At 45.1% G+C, this 16,245-nt stretch overlaps 2 protein-coding genes across 2 annotated transcripts; one reads left to right on the top strand and one right to left on the bottom strand.

Moving 5' to 3' along the window:
• Window positions 1-1,542: 1,542 nt before the first annotated feature.
• On the bottom strand, window positions 1,543-8,444 carry umodl1 (uromodulin-like 1; the record flags this gene model as incomplete). Its single annotated transcript, XM_084450196.1, has 14 exons — window positions 1,543-1,733; window positions 2,042-2,205; window positions 2,826-3,062; window positions 3,219-3,379; window positions 3,600-3,742; window positions 4,219-4,356; window positions 4,568-4,787; window positions 4,924-5,036; window positions 5,803-6,060; window positions 6,659-6,799; window positions 7,339-7,525; window positions 7,601-7,707; window positions 7,836-8,000; window positions 8,294-8,444. The coding sequence occupies 14 exons, from the start codon at window positions 8,442-8,444 to the stop codon at window positions 1,543-1,545; spliced, it is 2,376 nt and encodes a 791-aa protein (XP_084306322.1).
• Window positions 8,445-12,446: 4,002 nt separating this feature from the next.
• zbtb21 (zinc finger and BTB domain containing 21) lies at window positions 12,447-15,578 on the top strand (the record flags this gene model as incomplete). Its single annotated transcript, XM_084450195.1, has 1 exon — window positions 12,447-15,578. One exon carries the CDS (start codon window positions 12,447-12,449, stop codon window positions 15,576-15,578), a length of 3,132 nt encoding a protein of 1,043 aa, XP_084306321.1.
• Between the last annotated feature and the right edge of the window lie 667 nt (window positions 15,579-16,245).

Raw genomic sequence — 16,245 nt, 5'->3', positions numbered from 1 at the left:
TACAGTTCATTGTAGAAAGAAAGACATTACTCTTCCTCTGCCCCACCCAACTGTGTTTGAAATTACTCCCAAGACGCTCTAATAAAATGGGGTTTAGGAAATGCAGTATAGCCTATTATCTTGCCATGGTCTTATATTCACTGTGTGGGTAATATCAAACTCAGGGGTAGAACCCCAGGGGAAATAATAACTACCCTGTTCGACCTGAGAGATGTATCAAATTGATAAATCCAATGTAGGATTATAAATACTGGAGGAAGCCCAAACTAATCACTTGCAGTATGAGAAGTAAAGCCTTTTTTAGTCAAATCAACAAATTTGTTTAGATGGGGTCTGGATCCAGTGCAATAGGTAGCTTCATAGAAATATGTGAGTTTTGTTTTGTTTTTGTTTTTTTGCTAACAATCTCACAACATGTTTTGGTTTCACAGTGGATTGTTTCATTGATACAAGTATACTAGGCTATGTCTAGATCACTTTTGCTCTCCCTCTCTCCTCCTTCCTTCCCTCACTCACTCTCAAAAGGGCTGTTGCTATGGTGATGGGTTGCCAGCAAGGGAGGGGTTAATCATAGGGTGGGGGTGTTGTGGCTGGCGTACACACAGATGGTACCAACTCAGGTCCTCACAGCCTCTCAAAGAAATAATTTGCCTGTTTATCACATAGGCAATCTCAAAGGGCTCATCTTTGTAGCAAAGATAGATGGCTTAGAAAAGGCTCACTGACAGTAATATGGCTCAGGAAACCTAGCCTAGCCTACATGTGCAATTTTGTCACTATTATTGTCACTTGCAGAACCCTCTTCAGTTTCTCATGTATAATGGGCTATTTAGAGGAAATACACCATCTTGGTTTTCTTTTAAGCCACGTATTTGGGTGTACCCACAAGGCTATACCTCCACACAAAATAATATTGTTGTTTTCATCTCAGAACTCATGGAGCTACTGCACTATGTATGTGAAGAGGCCATCTTACATTTACCTGATGGTTTGTGGCAATACCACAGCACCATCTAGTGTCTGGATGATTACAGTGCTTTTAAAAATATGAACAGGCATTAGTTCCCCATCACAGGAAGAGCACAAGTAGATAAAACATGTACACGACAAGTAAGGATAATGTATCATTTACATGTTTTTATTATGACACTGATCTTTAATTGAACAGAGCAGTTCAGAGAGACATGTATTGAGTTTGAAACATGCAAGACTTCCATTTCATTGCATAAATAGCCTAATAAATGTCTCAAATGTAGAAAAATAAAGAAAGAAATGGATTGCAGTAGGCCTATACATGAATGTGTTACTCATAATTTGAATATTACTAGACAAATGTGTAACATACAGCATTTGACTTGAACTAAAGTCTAAAGTCATGGTTTAAAGACACCATCAATGTATGACTACTAAGTAGAACTGTCCACTGGAAACCATTCATTATGCTCTTCATATCTGCAAATAAGGCAACAGGTATTGCAGTTTGAGGGAACTGACGTATAGGTTATAGGCCAAGCATTTCCTAATATTGCACATATGAAACATCTAAGCATCAAAGACATTGTAGGTGAAGTTCTCTGGCTTGGGTTTGAGGCTGAAGTTGTAATGTCCAATCTTGTTCCTCTGGTAGAAGACCACCCCGATGAAGACCCCGAGAAAGAGGAGGGTCAGTCCGACCCCTAGCAGAGAGAAGCCCACTACATGAAGAGTATCAGTAGCCTCCTCGAAAGATGCTGCTAGAAGAACATACAATCACAGATTGAGTCCAAACTGATTCTGTAACCTGACTTTGTACAGCCTTGCTGTTTTTGATCAGACTATATTGTCTCACCTTCATCTAATCTTAGAATCGGCCCACAGGATGCTTTTGCTGTTCCAATGAAGTTGGAAAGTCTTTCTGTCCGGTCAGTGCAGTCCTAAAAAATAGGCAAAATTAGCAATAAATGTGACATTTTTTGGAAGAATCTTTTGGAGGAATATTAAAAATGATTAGAAATCAGTCCTTTCCTGTTCCTATGCATAGAAAGTGGAAATGAGACGATACTCACAGACTGGCAGTTGTCTGAGCCGGTCTCTATACAGATCTGAATCTTGCAATGTATGAAGATGACATTCAGGTTGACCAAAGAGAAGATGCGGACAGAGACACGGGACGTGCTGGAGTTGCCGTTCTCTAAGACTGTGGTGAATGTGTTGTGGACCGCACAGCTGGGGGGAGGGGAGACAAACAATCTGATCGTCCATCACATTTTGAAGCCTTTATGAATGGCTACAGTGCTATGTCTTTATTATCTATCTTCCAGAACAGGGTTTCCCAACCTGGGGTCCGGGCCCCCCTTAGGGGGGGCGCCAACAATCGCAGGGGGGCCGCCAGGCCCCAGACAGTTTGAGGCCTTAATATTAGCTAGACAAAGAATCATGTTATTGACATGTCACACAACAATTTTAACAAAATACATGATCATATCTGAAGGGTCAAAAAGCCTTGTATTTACGTCACTACAATACCATATAAACTCAACAAATTAATCTGAGACTATGAATCGTGTTAACATTAATATTCCTGCTACACTGGTGAAGCGGTTCATTGTCCCCTAACTTACACCTGATGGAATTTACATAGAAACACACACAGACTGGACGTTCACAGAGATTTTGTGTGTGTGTAGGGGGGGGGCGCAAAATCCATCAAGTGTAAGTTAGAGGGGCTCCGGGGGAAGGAAGGTTGGGAACCCCTGTTCCAGAAGAAGAATAACCTAGCTGAGAAAGAACCCTTTAAACAAAGGAACGTTCAACATGTATTGTCCAATAGCAGACAGTGAATAGACCTGTTTTCCAGGAAGACATATTTGGTAGCTTCATCTGGTATGCTGGTCTGGGTGGCCCAGCACTTGTTGATGACCACCTTTATCAGGTCCACGGTGGAGTTGACGCTGACCTCCACCACCACGTCCTCGTCAGGGGACAGGCTGTAGTTCTGGGGAAGAGGGAATGTCCCGTTCAGGAGTTGCACTGTCACATGGAAGGTCCCGGAACCCATGATGGTATCCTTGATCATGCCATACCTGTGGACAAAATACACATGGAGAAAAACACAGATACATGGGGTGCAAATTGAAATATGTTTCAGCTGAGCAGTGGTTTGCGGGTGTAAAAAGGTAGTGAAATTGTAGTGATGATGACGATAATAGTGGGTAGACAAGGCACCAGGATAGACTTACCCAGTGGGACCGTAATCAGTGGAGATAAGAATGCTCTTCCTGTAGGAGCACATGATTGGCACCTCAAGGTGGATTTTGGCCACCGTTGAGGTGCCATCGGGCATGATCTGGGGACTCATGGAGTTCAGCAATTTCACCTGGGCCATGTAGTGAGTGCTGTTCTGAAATACAAACATTAACATGGCTATGAGATAGGCTACGCTATCTATTTCCATTTTCAACAAAGCATTAGGACAGTTTAAACCAGTTGGTAATTCACCCCTTTTCATTGTCAAATGGCTATTTGAATTCATGAAATAAGCAGTTTTGCAATCCAAATAACCACACCTGATAATACATTTGTTGCACACAAGGTGGGGGTAGTGTCAGATAGTAACTCACGTCAAAGAGTTCAGTGCCACACTCGTTCAATGCCACTGTCAGCTGGAGGTGAGTGGCATTACCCCCGTTGATGCCACACTCCTGCAGGCCCAGGTAGAGGGCGCTGTCGCTGATTTGGCCTGCCACCAGCAGCTCCCTGTCGACTGTCACCGTAATAGCACTGGCCCGACATTCCACCGAGATGGTGTTCGCGTGGTACGTGGATGTGGATGTGAGGAGCGCAGTCTGGCTGGTGCTGGTCAGAGAGGTGGTGCTTATGGGTGTGGATGTAACTGGTGTGGTGGTGGTGGTGCTGGTGATTGGTATAGTGGTTGTTGTTGTTGTTGCTGTTACTGGTGAAATGGTTGTTGTTGTTGTAACCGGTATAGTAGGTGTTGTTGTTGTTGTGACTGGAGAAATGATTGGGGTTGTAACTGGTATAGTAGTTGTCGTGGTTGTGACAGGAGGAATGGTTGTGGTTAAAACTGTGAGGCAAAAAAACACACAAAAAACAGAAGACTTTACTGAATGTTTCAAATGATGGCCTAAATGTTTAAGATTAGTCAGAATAAGAGAGACAGTGAGAATGGCTCAGGAATTACTGATATAGCCACTCCTCAGTGATGCTTTCCCTGCCTACCTTGACAGGCTCGACCAGGCCTAGAGGGGTTGATGTCTGTGAAGCCGTCCATGCAGACACAGCTGTAGGAGCCCCACGTGTTGGTACAGTTCGCCAGTGGGGAACAGTCCATGTCCTCTGTAGCACACTCATTCAGATCTGTCGGGGACAGAACACATCTGGCCATCAATATTAAGTTCACTTGTGTAGTCATGTCACTGACTAGCCATGTTGTCTATGTCAGACCTTTAAGGTGCAAATTAATTTGACTATCATTCTCACTGAAGACATGAGTATCAGTGTAGAGTCTCCATTAAATGATTAGGGCTAGGCTTGTGTGTGTGGCTGACGGGTGATTATTGTAACCTACCGTCTATGCTAGTATTGTTGCCGTCCACAGTGTATTTGGAGCTGTTCTGTAGGGAAGAGAGGAGAGCTGAGGACACGTTGAGGAGGTCCTGGGTCTGACCAGGGGTGAAGGTGATGGTGAAGTTGACCACCACGCTCCCAGGAGACAGGCCTGTGATCTGGACCCTCACCTCCCCCGAGTTCACCATGGCCAGGATGTCAGGGGGGAGGCACAGGCGGATCTGGGGAAGAGAGAAGGTCAAAGTTCAGAGTGAATGAATGAACACAAACATGCTGACGAATAAACAAATGAATTAGCAAACAAATGGCAACAAAAACATGTCTATGAGAAGGTGATGCTGCCTGGCATCCTCCTACCTCTTCCTCGATGCTCTGAGTGAGGTTCTGATAGGCCTGGCTGGTGGGGTCGAGAAGGTCGTCGGTGAACTGTACGTTGGTCAGGCGAGTTGTTGCTTGAAGCGTTTGTGCGGCTATGGATGAGATACATATTCAGTCAGTACAGCACTGTCATTCCCCTGGGCAATACCCTCGCATTACCTACAGTGAGAGTCAGTAGTCAGCAAACACCAAAGTGCTGCTGAAAGAGTAATCTTGTCATTGTCATGTTAAGGTGCCTGAAGAATGATCAAAGGTTTTCTCTGCTGTTCCTCAGTGGCCTAGTTGTTCACTTTGGCCCGTCTTGGGCATGTTATGCCTCTTGATATATTCCACTATAAGTAAGCAAAGAGGAATGCTTGAAAGCAACTGAAATGTGCAATATGCTACATGTAAGTGTGCTCAACAAACAAGAACTGAGTTTTTTCACAGGGTTTACCTTTTTATATAAATACAACTTTATTTTCTGACCAAATTTGGTAGCCAATTGACCCCGACAGTGTCCAATTACCTCCTACTAACTATTGTTGTTGCGCAACCAGCTAGTCGGCAATGAGAAAGTCTCTCACAACTCCTTGACTCTCTCAGCTCGCTTCTGACACTGGACGGGGTTGCTGTGGCGCAACGAACCCTCAAACTGAGATTAAACTGAGCACCCTCAGGAAGAGGCCGCCCAATATGCCGCTCCCTCTGGGATCAGGCCATACTCAGATCTGGTCATACTCGGATCTGGTGAGACTGGGGCACGCACCCCGAGGCCTCTGTGGGCAGCTGCACCGAAACACTTAGATTAGACCGCTACAGCACCGCGGACCCAGAGGGTTTACATATTGAGTGTTTCTTGCACATGATGGCTTTTACCAGTTTTCACAGGCAGCTGCAGGCTGTCCCCCTGGCCAGCACAGTCACAGGGCGTGACAGTGACGTCGTAGAGCACGCCAGGCTGCAGTCCTGTCACCTCCCACATCGTCTGATTGGTCTCCAATCTGCCCTTAGCCTCTGACCCCTGCATCAGGATGACAAGGAAGATGACCCCACTCTGGGATCGGCTGGTCCAGGACACACAGAAGGAGGAGCCAGTTACATTGGATGACTGGAGGTTGGTGAGAGAGGCGGAGTCTGGAAGAGAGTGGACAACATCCTCAGTCTGATTTGTATGGACCAGTCCAGAACCTTCTATTTGTGCTAGAAATATATTAAAGGGCATTCTATGACATAACAGAGGGACTCAATATCAGAACTGGTCTCAGCTTTTTTTTTTTTATTAGCCTTGAGTGTCCCAGTTGAAATATAAATAAAGCGATGATTTAGAATAAATCAAATCAAATCAAATGTTATCTGTTCACATACAGCATGGCGTTGACTGTACACCCTGAGGTGTCACAGAGGGCTCTGTGCCAGTCTGGGATACAGTGCTGCCCAGTGGACGAGAGGCAGAGGTGGAGAGGAGCAGGCCGCTGGTGCTGCTATCCAAGACTGTGAATGCTGTGCTGGTCTCGGACCAGCTATAAGACTGTCCAGAGGTCATGTTGGAGCTCCCCACAGTACTCTGGTCATACGTGATATTGGTAGGTGGAGTGGGCATCTGAGTGACATTTTGATTACCAGGAACTGAAGGGGGGGAAAAAACAGATTTTTCCATGTATGTTTTCAGATTTCAGGAAAGATAAACTATACACAATTTATAGTCGCTTTGATTTGAGATCCCTAGACTCACCATGGCAGTGGACCCCAGTATTGTTGGGATTGAAATCAATGGTTCCTGGAAGGCAGGTGCAGGTGTAGGATCCCTCTGTGTTGGTGCACTTTGCCTGTGGTGAGCAACTGCGAAGACCAGCATGGGCACACTCATCCACATCTGCACAAGGACAAATCAACATGTGAGACATGGCACAAGGCACATGGCATACGTGTGTGTGTGTGTGTGTGTGTGTGAGTGTGTGTGTGTGCGTGTGTGTGTGTGTGTGTGTGTGTGTGTGTGTGTGTATGTGTGTGTGTGTGTGTGTGTGTGTGTGTGTGCGTGTGTGTGTGTGTGTGCGTGTGTGTGTGTGTGTGTGTGTGTGTGTGTGTGTGTGCGTGTGTGTGTGTGTGTGTGTGTGTGTGTGTGTGTGCAGGCACTGTGTGTGTACTCATGCAGTATGTGTTTCTGTGCTGTCGTGTTTTATGAGTGAGCGTTAATGACCTAGTTGTTCCGTTCTTACAGGAAACATGTCATAGATGACTGTCAAAGGGAAGTGGAGGCAGTGGGCCATCCTGGTGAGACTTAGTCAGCTTTTCCTGAACACAGTGTTCTCAGTAACAACGCAGCATCATGAATCATTTTAGATAAGAAGACTCAGTCAAGTCTATAGTACAGTATGAACAGTAAAGCCTCATGTTCCACAGTATCCCCCTTACCTTCTACTGTCACTGAGGAGACTTCCTCAACGTGTTTGAGCAGAATATGCAGCTTTGTCTTTGCATTGGACAGAAACAGAGTATCAGGGGAGCCAATCAGCAGGGAGGAGGCTGTCCTGTATGGACCCACAGGCCATGAGTTCATGTAGTACACAGAGACATCGGGGGAGTCCAGCGCTCCTCTCACCTATCAGACAAAAGAGGCGAGTCTGTGACATACTGTACATCTGAATGAGGAAAGTCATTGGGAATAAAAACATACCACAGACTGCAAAAGCCTGGTGTGGTTGAGGATTCCTTTGTCCATTAGCAGCATCTGGTAGTCTGTCTTCACTGTCACAGTCACATTGAAGCACCATCCTCGAGTACCTGAGTGAAATAATCATAAACATAATATTGTAATCTCAGAATTTAACTATGATATGGAAAATATATGGAGTAATTCATTCAAATGCTCTGTGATACATTCAATTCATCTGTAAACTAGGCCTACTAACCTGCCGGCTGAGGGTATGTGCAGTTAGAGATGCCATCTGCTTGGCAACACTTCTGCCACCCCGGGCAGTCTGTGTCCAGCTCACAGCTGCCACCCTTGGGTGTCAATGCTGCTCCCTTGGGGCAGGAGCCTGGCTTGGCGGTGAACTCACCACTTCTGTTCAGGGCTAAATCAAGGGAAATAATCCACTGATTAGATGCTCATGACAACAACCCAGACTGGCAAACTAGCAGGGATAAATAACACTGGTGCCACTTTTCTTATAGCCCCATCTGGTGTTCTTTGAGGGAAACTGCACAGTGAAAAGACCACCATACTGCTTCTATCTTAAAGGCATGGTGCTACATCATCTGCCAGACCATTCTTCAACACAGTCAGCTAACTGGAAATACTTTGCTAGTGTTTTCCATTGTATATTTCATTACCCAAAGTGGAAAAACAGAACGTTTGAATACTCACATAAAGCACAGTAGCTGCCCACTTGTTCATAGCCATCGCAGCACCTTGTAACCTCCTTGGTGACCCACATATGTTCAGTCCAGTAGGTCGTTTTGTCCAGCGTGACCTCACACATCTTCCAGGGCAGCCAGCCACCACATGACCTCCACATTGTGTAGGTGGTCTTGTAGGAAACAACTTTACTCACCATGGCAGTCTCATTGCCAGAACATAGGTGGTAGCCAGACATAGACAGGTCATACCCTGGAACAGAGTCATTTTTAAATGTGATGGAGACTGTCCATTTACTGTGTCTAAGCACAAACAGAATATCTGTAGGGCTACAAGACTACACACTGATTATTAGAATTGAGCCATGCGCAAATAGTACAGAAGGTCTCTTATTTTATCATTGCTTTCAATATAATCTTTACATAAAATAACATTCATATCTAACATTCATATCTAGTCATATCTACGTCCTTAAATGCAGAACATTCACACTATCATCTTGTTCCCAAAGTCTAGCCCTGTAGCCTACCTTCAAACAGAGTATTGTGTGATTCACAGAGACCCAATAGGACCACAGCCAGCCAGGTGGACAACATCCAAGTCATTCTGAAAAGATGAGAGACTCTGGAACCTATTCAAGGACCATGCTTCACATACATTTTATCTTGCTGAGATGATGGTGAATATGCTCAATGCTCTTCATTCTCCCTTCCACTCCTCCCCTCCCAGATCCCACGGTCCCCGGAGTACCCAGCCTGTGCCACCGGCAGGATAATAGCTAGATGGAGAATGCTGTAAATATTCCTATGATTGCAATCCTCTCTAATAATGCATACGAGTGTGCCGTAGTTTTCAATGCAGAAAGTCGCATGAGAATTTGGGGGTTCAAATGAATGAATGCATTTGGGGTACAGGTCATATTATGTGTGCCTTATGCCTCGTAGTTAATCATAAGCCTATCCCAGTTATTGTTAAGACTGGAGGCTTAAACTAGCAATGAACTTAGCTCTTAGCAGGTTAACACATGCTCACATTTTTGTTTTTGGATACCAGGAAGTCATGACCTAGTACCGTCAGGGCAAACAACATGTTTGTGATGCCAGAGGGGCGGAGTTGAAGGCTTGGAAGAGCAGCAGTGTCTGTCCCAGGTGCCTTGGTTTCCAGTCAGGTAACCATAGCAGTGTCGTACTGTGATCTCCTCATTCACAGCCTCCAGCATCCATTAGCATCAGGAGAGAGAGGTGCTGGTGAGAAATGAAAGTAGGCCTGGGCCTGTTTCTACACCGGGCCTGGATCAATTCAAGTCAGAGTTGAAACTGAAATAACAATTCCATGTTTAGTCAAGTTAGTGAACGTATTTCACATACAGTATACTATAAGACTGATAAGAAACAATGAAAAGGCATCAAAAGTGTTTAAAATTGATAGTGTTTATGTTTATTTTCGTTTGCACTTTGGCTTTAGCACTAGTGTATGCTCTTACAATGGACACTTGTTTAGAAAGGAGATGCGCTTGTGAGTTCTGGCGAGCAGTAGCACACTGACTTCCTACGTTAAATGCAATTGTTGTACGTCACTTGGATAAAAGCGTCTGCTACATACCTGTAATGTAATGCAAATGAAATGTGTCACTTCCTGAAAACTGAATTGACGCCAACCCTGCTGTACACCTCTACTGTAGGTTCCCTCTTAATTTCCCTCACTACTTTTGCTTAGGGCAAAATAATAATAATGAAGACTGAATCTTCTAGTGCCATTGTTTATTTCCATAACTATATACAATAAGAAAGGACATTTTACTTTTATACTTTGAAAACCAATATCAAATAAAATATTGCTTTTCTTCAAAATAAAATACATAACCCTTATTGTCATACTGACACTGGACCATGCAGTGTGATGAGGAGAGGAGTGGTTCAAATTTAGTTAAAGGACTAGTTTGTTATTTAGCATTATAAGCCCTGTTATAAGTTTATTTATGATCATATACAATGGTCCAAAAATGTTAACAGACTGTGCACTCTCAAGATATTAGTACTCATTGCTCATGTCACAGCTATGGGCAAATATATGCCCATAGAGATCCATTGTGTACTTAGCTGTGACATGAGCAATGAGCACTATACTGTATCTTAAGAGTGCACACTTCGTCCACATTTTTATATCGACTGTTGTATATGATCGCAAATAACCTTATAACAGGGCTTATGATGCTACAGTAAATACCAAACTAGTGCTTAAACAAAGCCAGCATGTGGGCTGAAGAAGGCTTATCTATTGAGGTGAAATGTTCTTAACTGTGCAGACCGGTATGCACTGTCTAGACCTGTTCAAGATCCATGTGAAATTTAAAACAAACTTAAGCACAAAATTCCCCTCAACTCTTGGACAACAGTGCCACCACCCAGGTTGGGTCATTACACTGTTGCCAGGTTTCTACGTAAGCTTTCTGTGAAGAGGCAGGTCGGCCAGATAAACACAGCAACTGGTTCCCACCGGAGACCAGTAATGAGATTGAGCAGGGGTGCCATAGTAACTTATTTTTAATCAATGTCTCTGTATGTTTAATTGGTTTCATTGGGGCCAGTGGATATGATTACAGGCATCATCTTAAATCCATTGGCCACTCACAATTTAGGTATGTATAATTTACAAGTGATGATAATAATTGGGCACTATTAAGGCAATCCGATTTTCATCCTATAGAATCATGAAACAGAATACACTTTTTTTTTAAACCCTCAGTGTTTACATTCCTGAGACAGTAATACTGTACTGATGAGAATAATATTTTTTGGGATAATCTAATACAGTAATTGATCCTAATCAAGGATTATAATAATCCCATTAAGTGACAGGTTGACGTCTCAAAACGAAAATACTGCCTGTCCCTTTAAAACTGTCGCTAATAAAATCTGCCTGTCACCCACGCCCACTGTATATGAACAGCCTATCACAGAGCAGTGCACGTGACGAGCGTTCTTTGCGATGACCTCATCTCTGGAGTGGGATGACGTCAAATTCAAGATGGATGGAATCACGACTAGCACATACACTCCACAGAATTCATAAGTAGTGTGCTCCGTGGGAACAGAAATATTACAATAGGGTAAGTTTAGGTGGCCAATAAACAACTTTGATTGAGAATATCTGACTGTAGTATGCTACCTTGTGCTGGGGGGGTTGTTTGGAAAAGCTTTTTCTCCTGACGTAACTCGGAGGGGGATTCTTCTTTTCTAAACCCTCACAAGCAACTGTCCTAGGGCTGCGTCTGCGCTGCTGTAACCAGCGTGAAACGAGGAGCGGGTGTGTGCCCACGTCCATTGGACACACTCTCCTTCTAATGCCCAGTAGTGTTTTCATTCTGATATTTGCGTGTTTGGTTCAATTGAAACTCTGGAAAGCGCAGCAACAGTTCAATCTTTAACGCCCTGGAAACAATGAATGTAACAAATATTATAAAATTCCGTAAACGTAGGCTACTTGGAATTGAGGAGATACTGGGTTAGGGTTCATTTGGAACATCAACGCGTCTTTGTTTCATTCTTTAGCCTGTTGTGAGGAAATAGCTAGTTACTTGCCCTAGTGCTAAAGCCTATATTCAGCTGAAGTTGTGTCATCAGGAATTCAGCCACGTCTCACCAATGATCGTCCCCCTGACTTCCCCATATACCATAGAGTGGGTGCAGCGTTGTGACCGATAAAAAAGGGACAAGGGGCTGTCTGTTGCTAATCATGTCGGATAGATAGCCGTGCCTAGCGTCTCTGTAGGCTACATGTAGGAACGTTGCGTCCCAGACTCCTGGCTAAACATGCCTGTCTTCTGGTTAAAGCATGATGTAATGGACAAACAGCAGGGCCTGCGCATGCGTTGCGTTATTTGCGCTCCATACCATACCACATACACAAATGAGTTGCTTACTATACAAACAATTCACTGACGTTTAGCGTATGAATGGGGATATTTGATTGAGACTTCTCCATCGACTGAGTGATCAGAACTGCAAATTATGTACAAATAAATGAATAAATAGCTAATTATTTTAAAAGGGTGAAAGTATTCATTCAGATATTCATCGTTTTTAATTTACAGATTGCTCAGTTTAGTGATCACTTGGCATTAATATTGTGTTGGCTTTGCTTCCCTCTCCTTTCAGCCAACATGGAGAGCCTAGTGCACTACAGCAATCCCTCACATGCCCTGTCAGTGCTGGGGGTGCTCAATGAGCAGCGTCTCAGGGGACAGCTGTGTGACACGGTCCTGGTGGTAGGGGATCAGCAGTACCAGGCCCACAGGAGTGTACTCGCAGCTAGCAGTGAGTATTTCCAGTCCCTGTTCACGCAGAGAGACTCTGAGCCCCACCTGGTAGTACAGCTGGACTTCTGTGAGCCTGACGCTTTTGAGATAGTACTGAATTACATATACTCATCCTCCCTTTTTGTGGACAAAGGGAGCCTTGCAGCCATCCAGGAGCTCGGCTACAGTTTAGGAATCCCTTTCCTGACCAACATTATGTCAACGATGCCTCACGTGTCCTACTGTGTCTCCAGAAAAAGGCTGTCCTTTTCAGAGGAAGATGACAATGACAGTCAGCAGAGGACCGTTATTGTGTGCAAGAGCCGGGTTGATACACATGTCCCCAGCAGCAGCAGCAGCAGCAGCTCGAAATATCGAGGGAAAACACACCAACAGACACTTCCTGTGTCATCTGAGACATCGTCCCGCTCCTTCCGAGAACGGAGTCAACAGCCCTTGGGACACAATGAGCCACGTGAGTCAGCCAGAAGCACTGCCTCTACCCCCAGAAATCCGGCTGAGACGAGTGATGACACTGAAAGGAAGCCCGTCGGTGCATATGCCTCCATCTTGAAGAGTAAGACATCGCACTCAGCATCATCAGTGAGGCCACAGCTCACCTCCTCAGTCTCCTTCAGTGAAGCTCAAATACAGCATGACGGGTTACAAACAGACAGTGCTCTAGGTCCTAAAGAAGAGGAGATGGAGCCCCTCTATAGCCCCAAACCACCCTTTCACAGTCAGACTGGTGAGCCCAGCCAGACCATTGACAGGAGTGGCCCACTCATAAAAAGCCTGCTACGCAGATCATTATCCATGGATAGTCCTGTCCCAGTCTTCTCCCCAAGGCTGGAGCTCAAAGACCTGCAAGGCAGAGAGCAGTCTGTTGTTAAGGTGTTGGTAAAGACAGAAGAGAAGGAGCCTTCAGAGCACAAACACAATCCATCCAGCCAAGAAACACAAAGAAAAGTTGTTCCTCCGCTGGTTCTCAGGTCAAGGTATCACAACAGGTATGATGAAGAAGACACTCAGGGAGAAGAGGTCCAAGTGAAAACAGAACCTAGCAGCCCTCTCGCTGACCCCTCTGAGATCATTCGAATCACAGTCGGGGATAGTTTGCCAGTCAATCTCAAAGACTTTAAAATTAATTGTGACCAAGGCCCCAGACCATTTTTTAATCTCCCAGGAAATAGGAAACTCAGGGCAGACAACAGAAGGTATCCATTCAAGAAGTCCAGAGGGATCAATGAACATCATCTCCCGCTCGATGACAACGTGTCAGAATCTGTCCAGCATAACTCCAACATGGATGACAACAACGATGAGGACTACGAGCAGCCTAGACAGAGCAAAACGTTTAAATGCTGGAGCTGTCTGAAAGTGTTCAGGTCCAACGCCGGACTGCATCGTCACGTCAACATGTATCACAACCCGGAGAAGCCATATACGTGCGACATCTGCCACAAGCGCTTCCATACCAACTTCAAAGTCTGGACCCACTGCCAAACTCAGCATGGAGTTGTACAAAACCCAGCCTCATCCTCCAGCTCCTCTGTACTGGACGAAAAGTTTCAGAAGAAGCTGATTGATATTGTGCGAGAGAGAGAAATCAAGAAAGCATTGCTTATGAAGCTCAGGAGAAATAAGCAGGGCCTGCCCTCTCAGTTGTACGCCAAAAAGAGGACAAGGACACATTTATGCCCTTACTGTGGGAAAACATTCGCGTTTCAGTCTCACTTCAAGCAGCATTTGAAGACCCACCCTGCCGCGAGAGCTGACCAGGAGGCGGAGGGGGAGAGCGGCGTCTTCCAGAAGCAGGACCGGACTGTTCATCAGAAGGACAACGCGGTTACCCTTCAGTACTCCTGCAGGCTTTGCAACAAGAAGTTGTCCTCTCTCTTTGAGCAGGACGACCACGAGAGGGTCTGTCGTCATGCAACCGTGTGCCCATACTGCGGTCTCCGATTCTCCAGTCCAGAGGTCAAGAAGGACCACGAGGCACACTGCAAGTACAAGAAACTGACCTGTCTGGAGTGCATGCGGACCTTCAAGTCCTCCTTCAGCATATGGCGACACCAGGTGGAAGTTCACAATCACAATATGATGACTGTTAGGGAGCAGATGACCTTTAGTAGAGGGGAGAACAATGGAGAAGTAGCAGGTCATCTCCAAGGGCTGCCCCAAACTGAGGAACCCATGGGGGCGGGGGGTTCTAGAGAGGACATGGTTTACAGTGACTCCTCAGGTGGTCCGCCTATGTTTGACTCGGAAGATTCATCATTTGTGCCTGAGGACCTGAGTATGGGTCAGCATCATGGCGAGTTGACGGTGAAGGAGGAGCCAATGGAGGAGGCCGTGAGTGAGAGGGAGAACGTGATGACCGTCAACGCCAGTCCTGAGGAGCCAGGAGTGTGGCCGTGTGAGAAATGTGGCAAGGATTTTGACTCTCACAAAGACCTAGAGCGGCACCAAGAGTTGCTCTGCCACATTAAACCCTTCATCTGTCACATCTGCCACAAGGCCTTCAGGACCAACTTCCGCCTCTGGAGCCACTTCCAGTCCCACATGTCAGCCTCGGAGGAACCTGAAGCCAGGGAGGTCGACAGACGACCCTCCCCTTCCTCTCTTTCACCGCCCTTGACCCCACAAGTTACCGGGCGCCCGACGCCTCAGCCTTCACCACCTAAAACCGACCAGGAAAGACCAGCGGCCGCGGCAGTGGTGAAGGAGGAGGAGGAGCCTGGCAGCTCATCAGTGACTAAGACCAAGAAGCCTGAGATGGACAGACAAGACAGTAGCCACGCACACAGCCCTCTGTCCAGGACGGATAATGTGGAGAATCCAGTCGGCCCTCAGGAATCAGATACACTGTTTTATCATGCCCCCTCTCTCTCTGCTCTCACATTTAAAAGGCAGTACATGTGTAAGCTTTGTCACCGGACTTTCAAGACTGCCTTCAGTCTCTGGAGTCATGAGCAGAGCCACAGCCACCTGTAATCTTGTCTCCCAAATACCAGGGTTCCTCTGTGACACATACAGTAGACTTACATCTCACATCCACATATTCGAGTAATTACAATAACATTATTTACAAAAGTATCAGACTACAGAAGAATGAATGTACCTATAGCTGTTTATAGTTTGCTTGCCTCCATGTTATGTTTCCAGAGACCATGTGCATTGGTATAGAGGTGTGGAAGTAAATCTGTGCTATTTAATAGCTTTTTGCCATTATTAGCTTCAAGTGATTTGGTGCTTTGCCTTTGAAATGATTAGATTCCCTCAGAGTTAGCCTACATGCTTTAAAAACTGTTTTTCAAAGTGCTTTATTAGGAACTGCTGTAAAATGTTGAGGTGTTGAAGTGCTTTTGATCATGTGACTTTTGTTCTAACGTGTTAGATGCAAATCAATATCTTCTAATGTTTTGAGATTAGGTATGTATTTGCTAAGACACACATGGTCTAATTGCTGTTGATTTGTTTTTCTTTTCAAACCTCCATTCCATCTGAGTTGTTTTGGTATGCTTGTTTTATACTGTAGGGTGAATGTCTCTTATTGAATTAATTTTGATTTTCGAATGCCTTTTCAACATTTAATAATAAGACCAAAGAGAGGGAAGATTCTAATAAAATATCTGAAAACAACACCTGTACAGTATATGCC

The sequence above is a fragment of the Borostomias antarcticus genome (assembly GCF_949987555.1).
Source record: "Borostomias antarcticus genome assembly, chromosome: 15".
In the NCBI taxonomy this organism is placed as follows: Eukaryota; Metazoa; Chordata; class Actinopteri; order Stomiiformes; family Stomiidae; genus Borostomias; species Borostomias antarcticus.
This window is presented reverse-complemented; position numbering and strand designations above follow the sequence as displayed.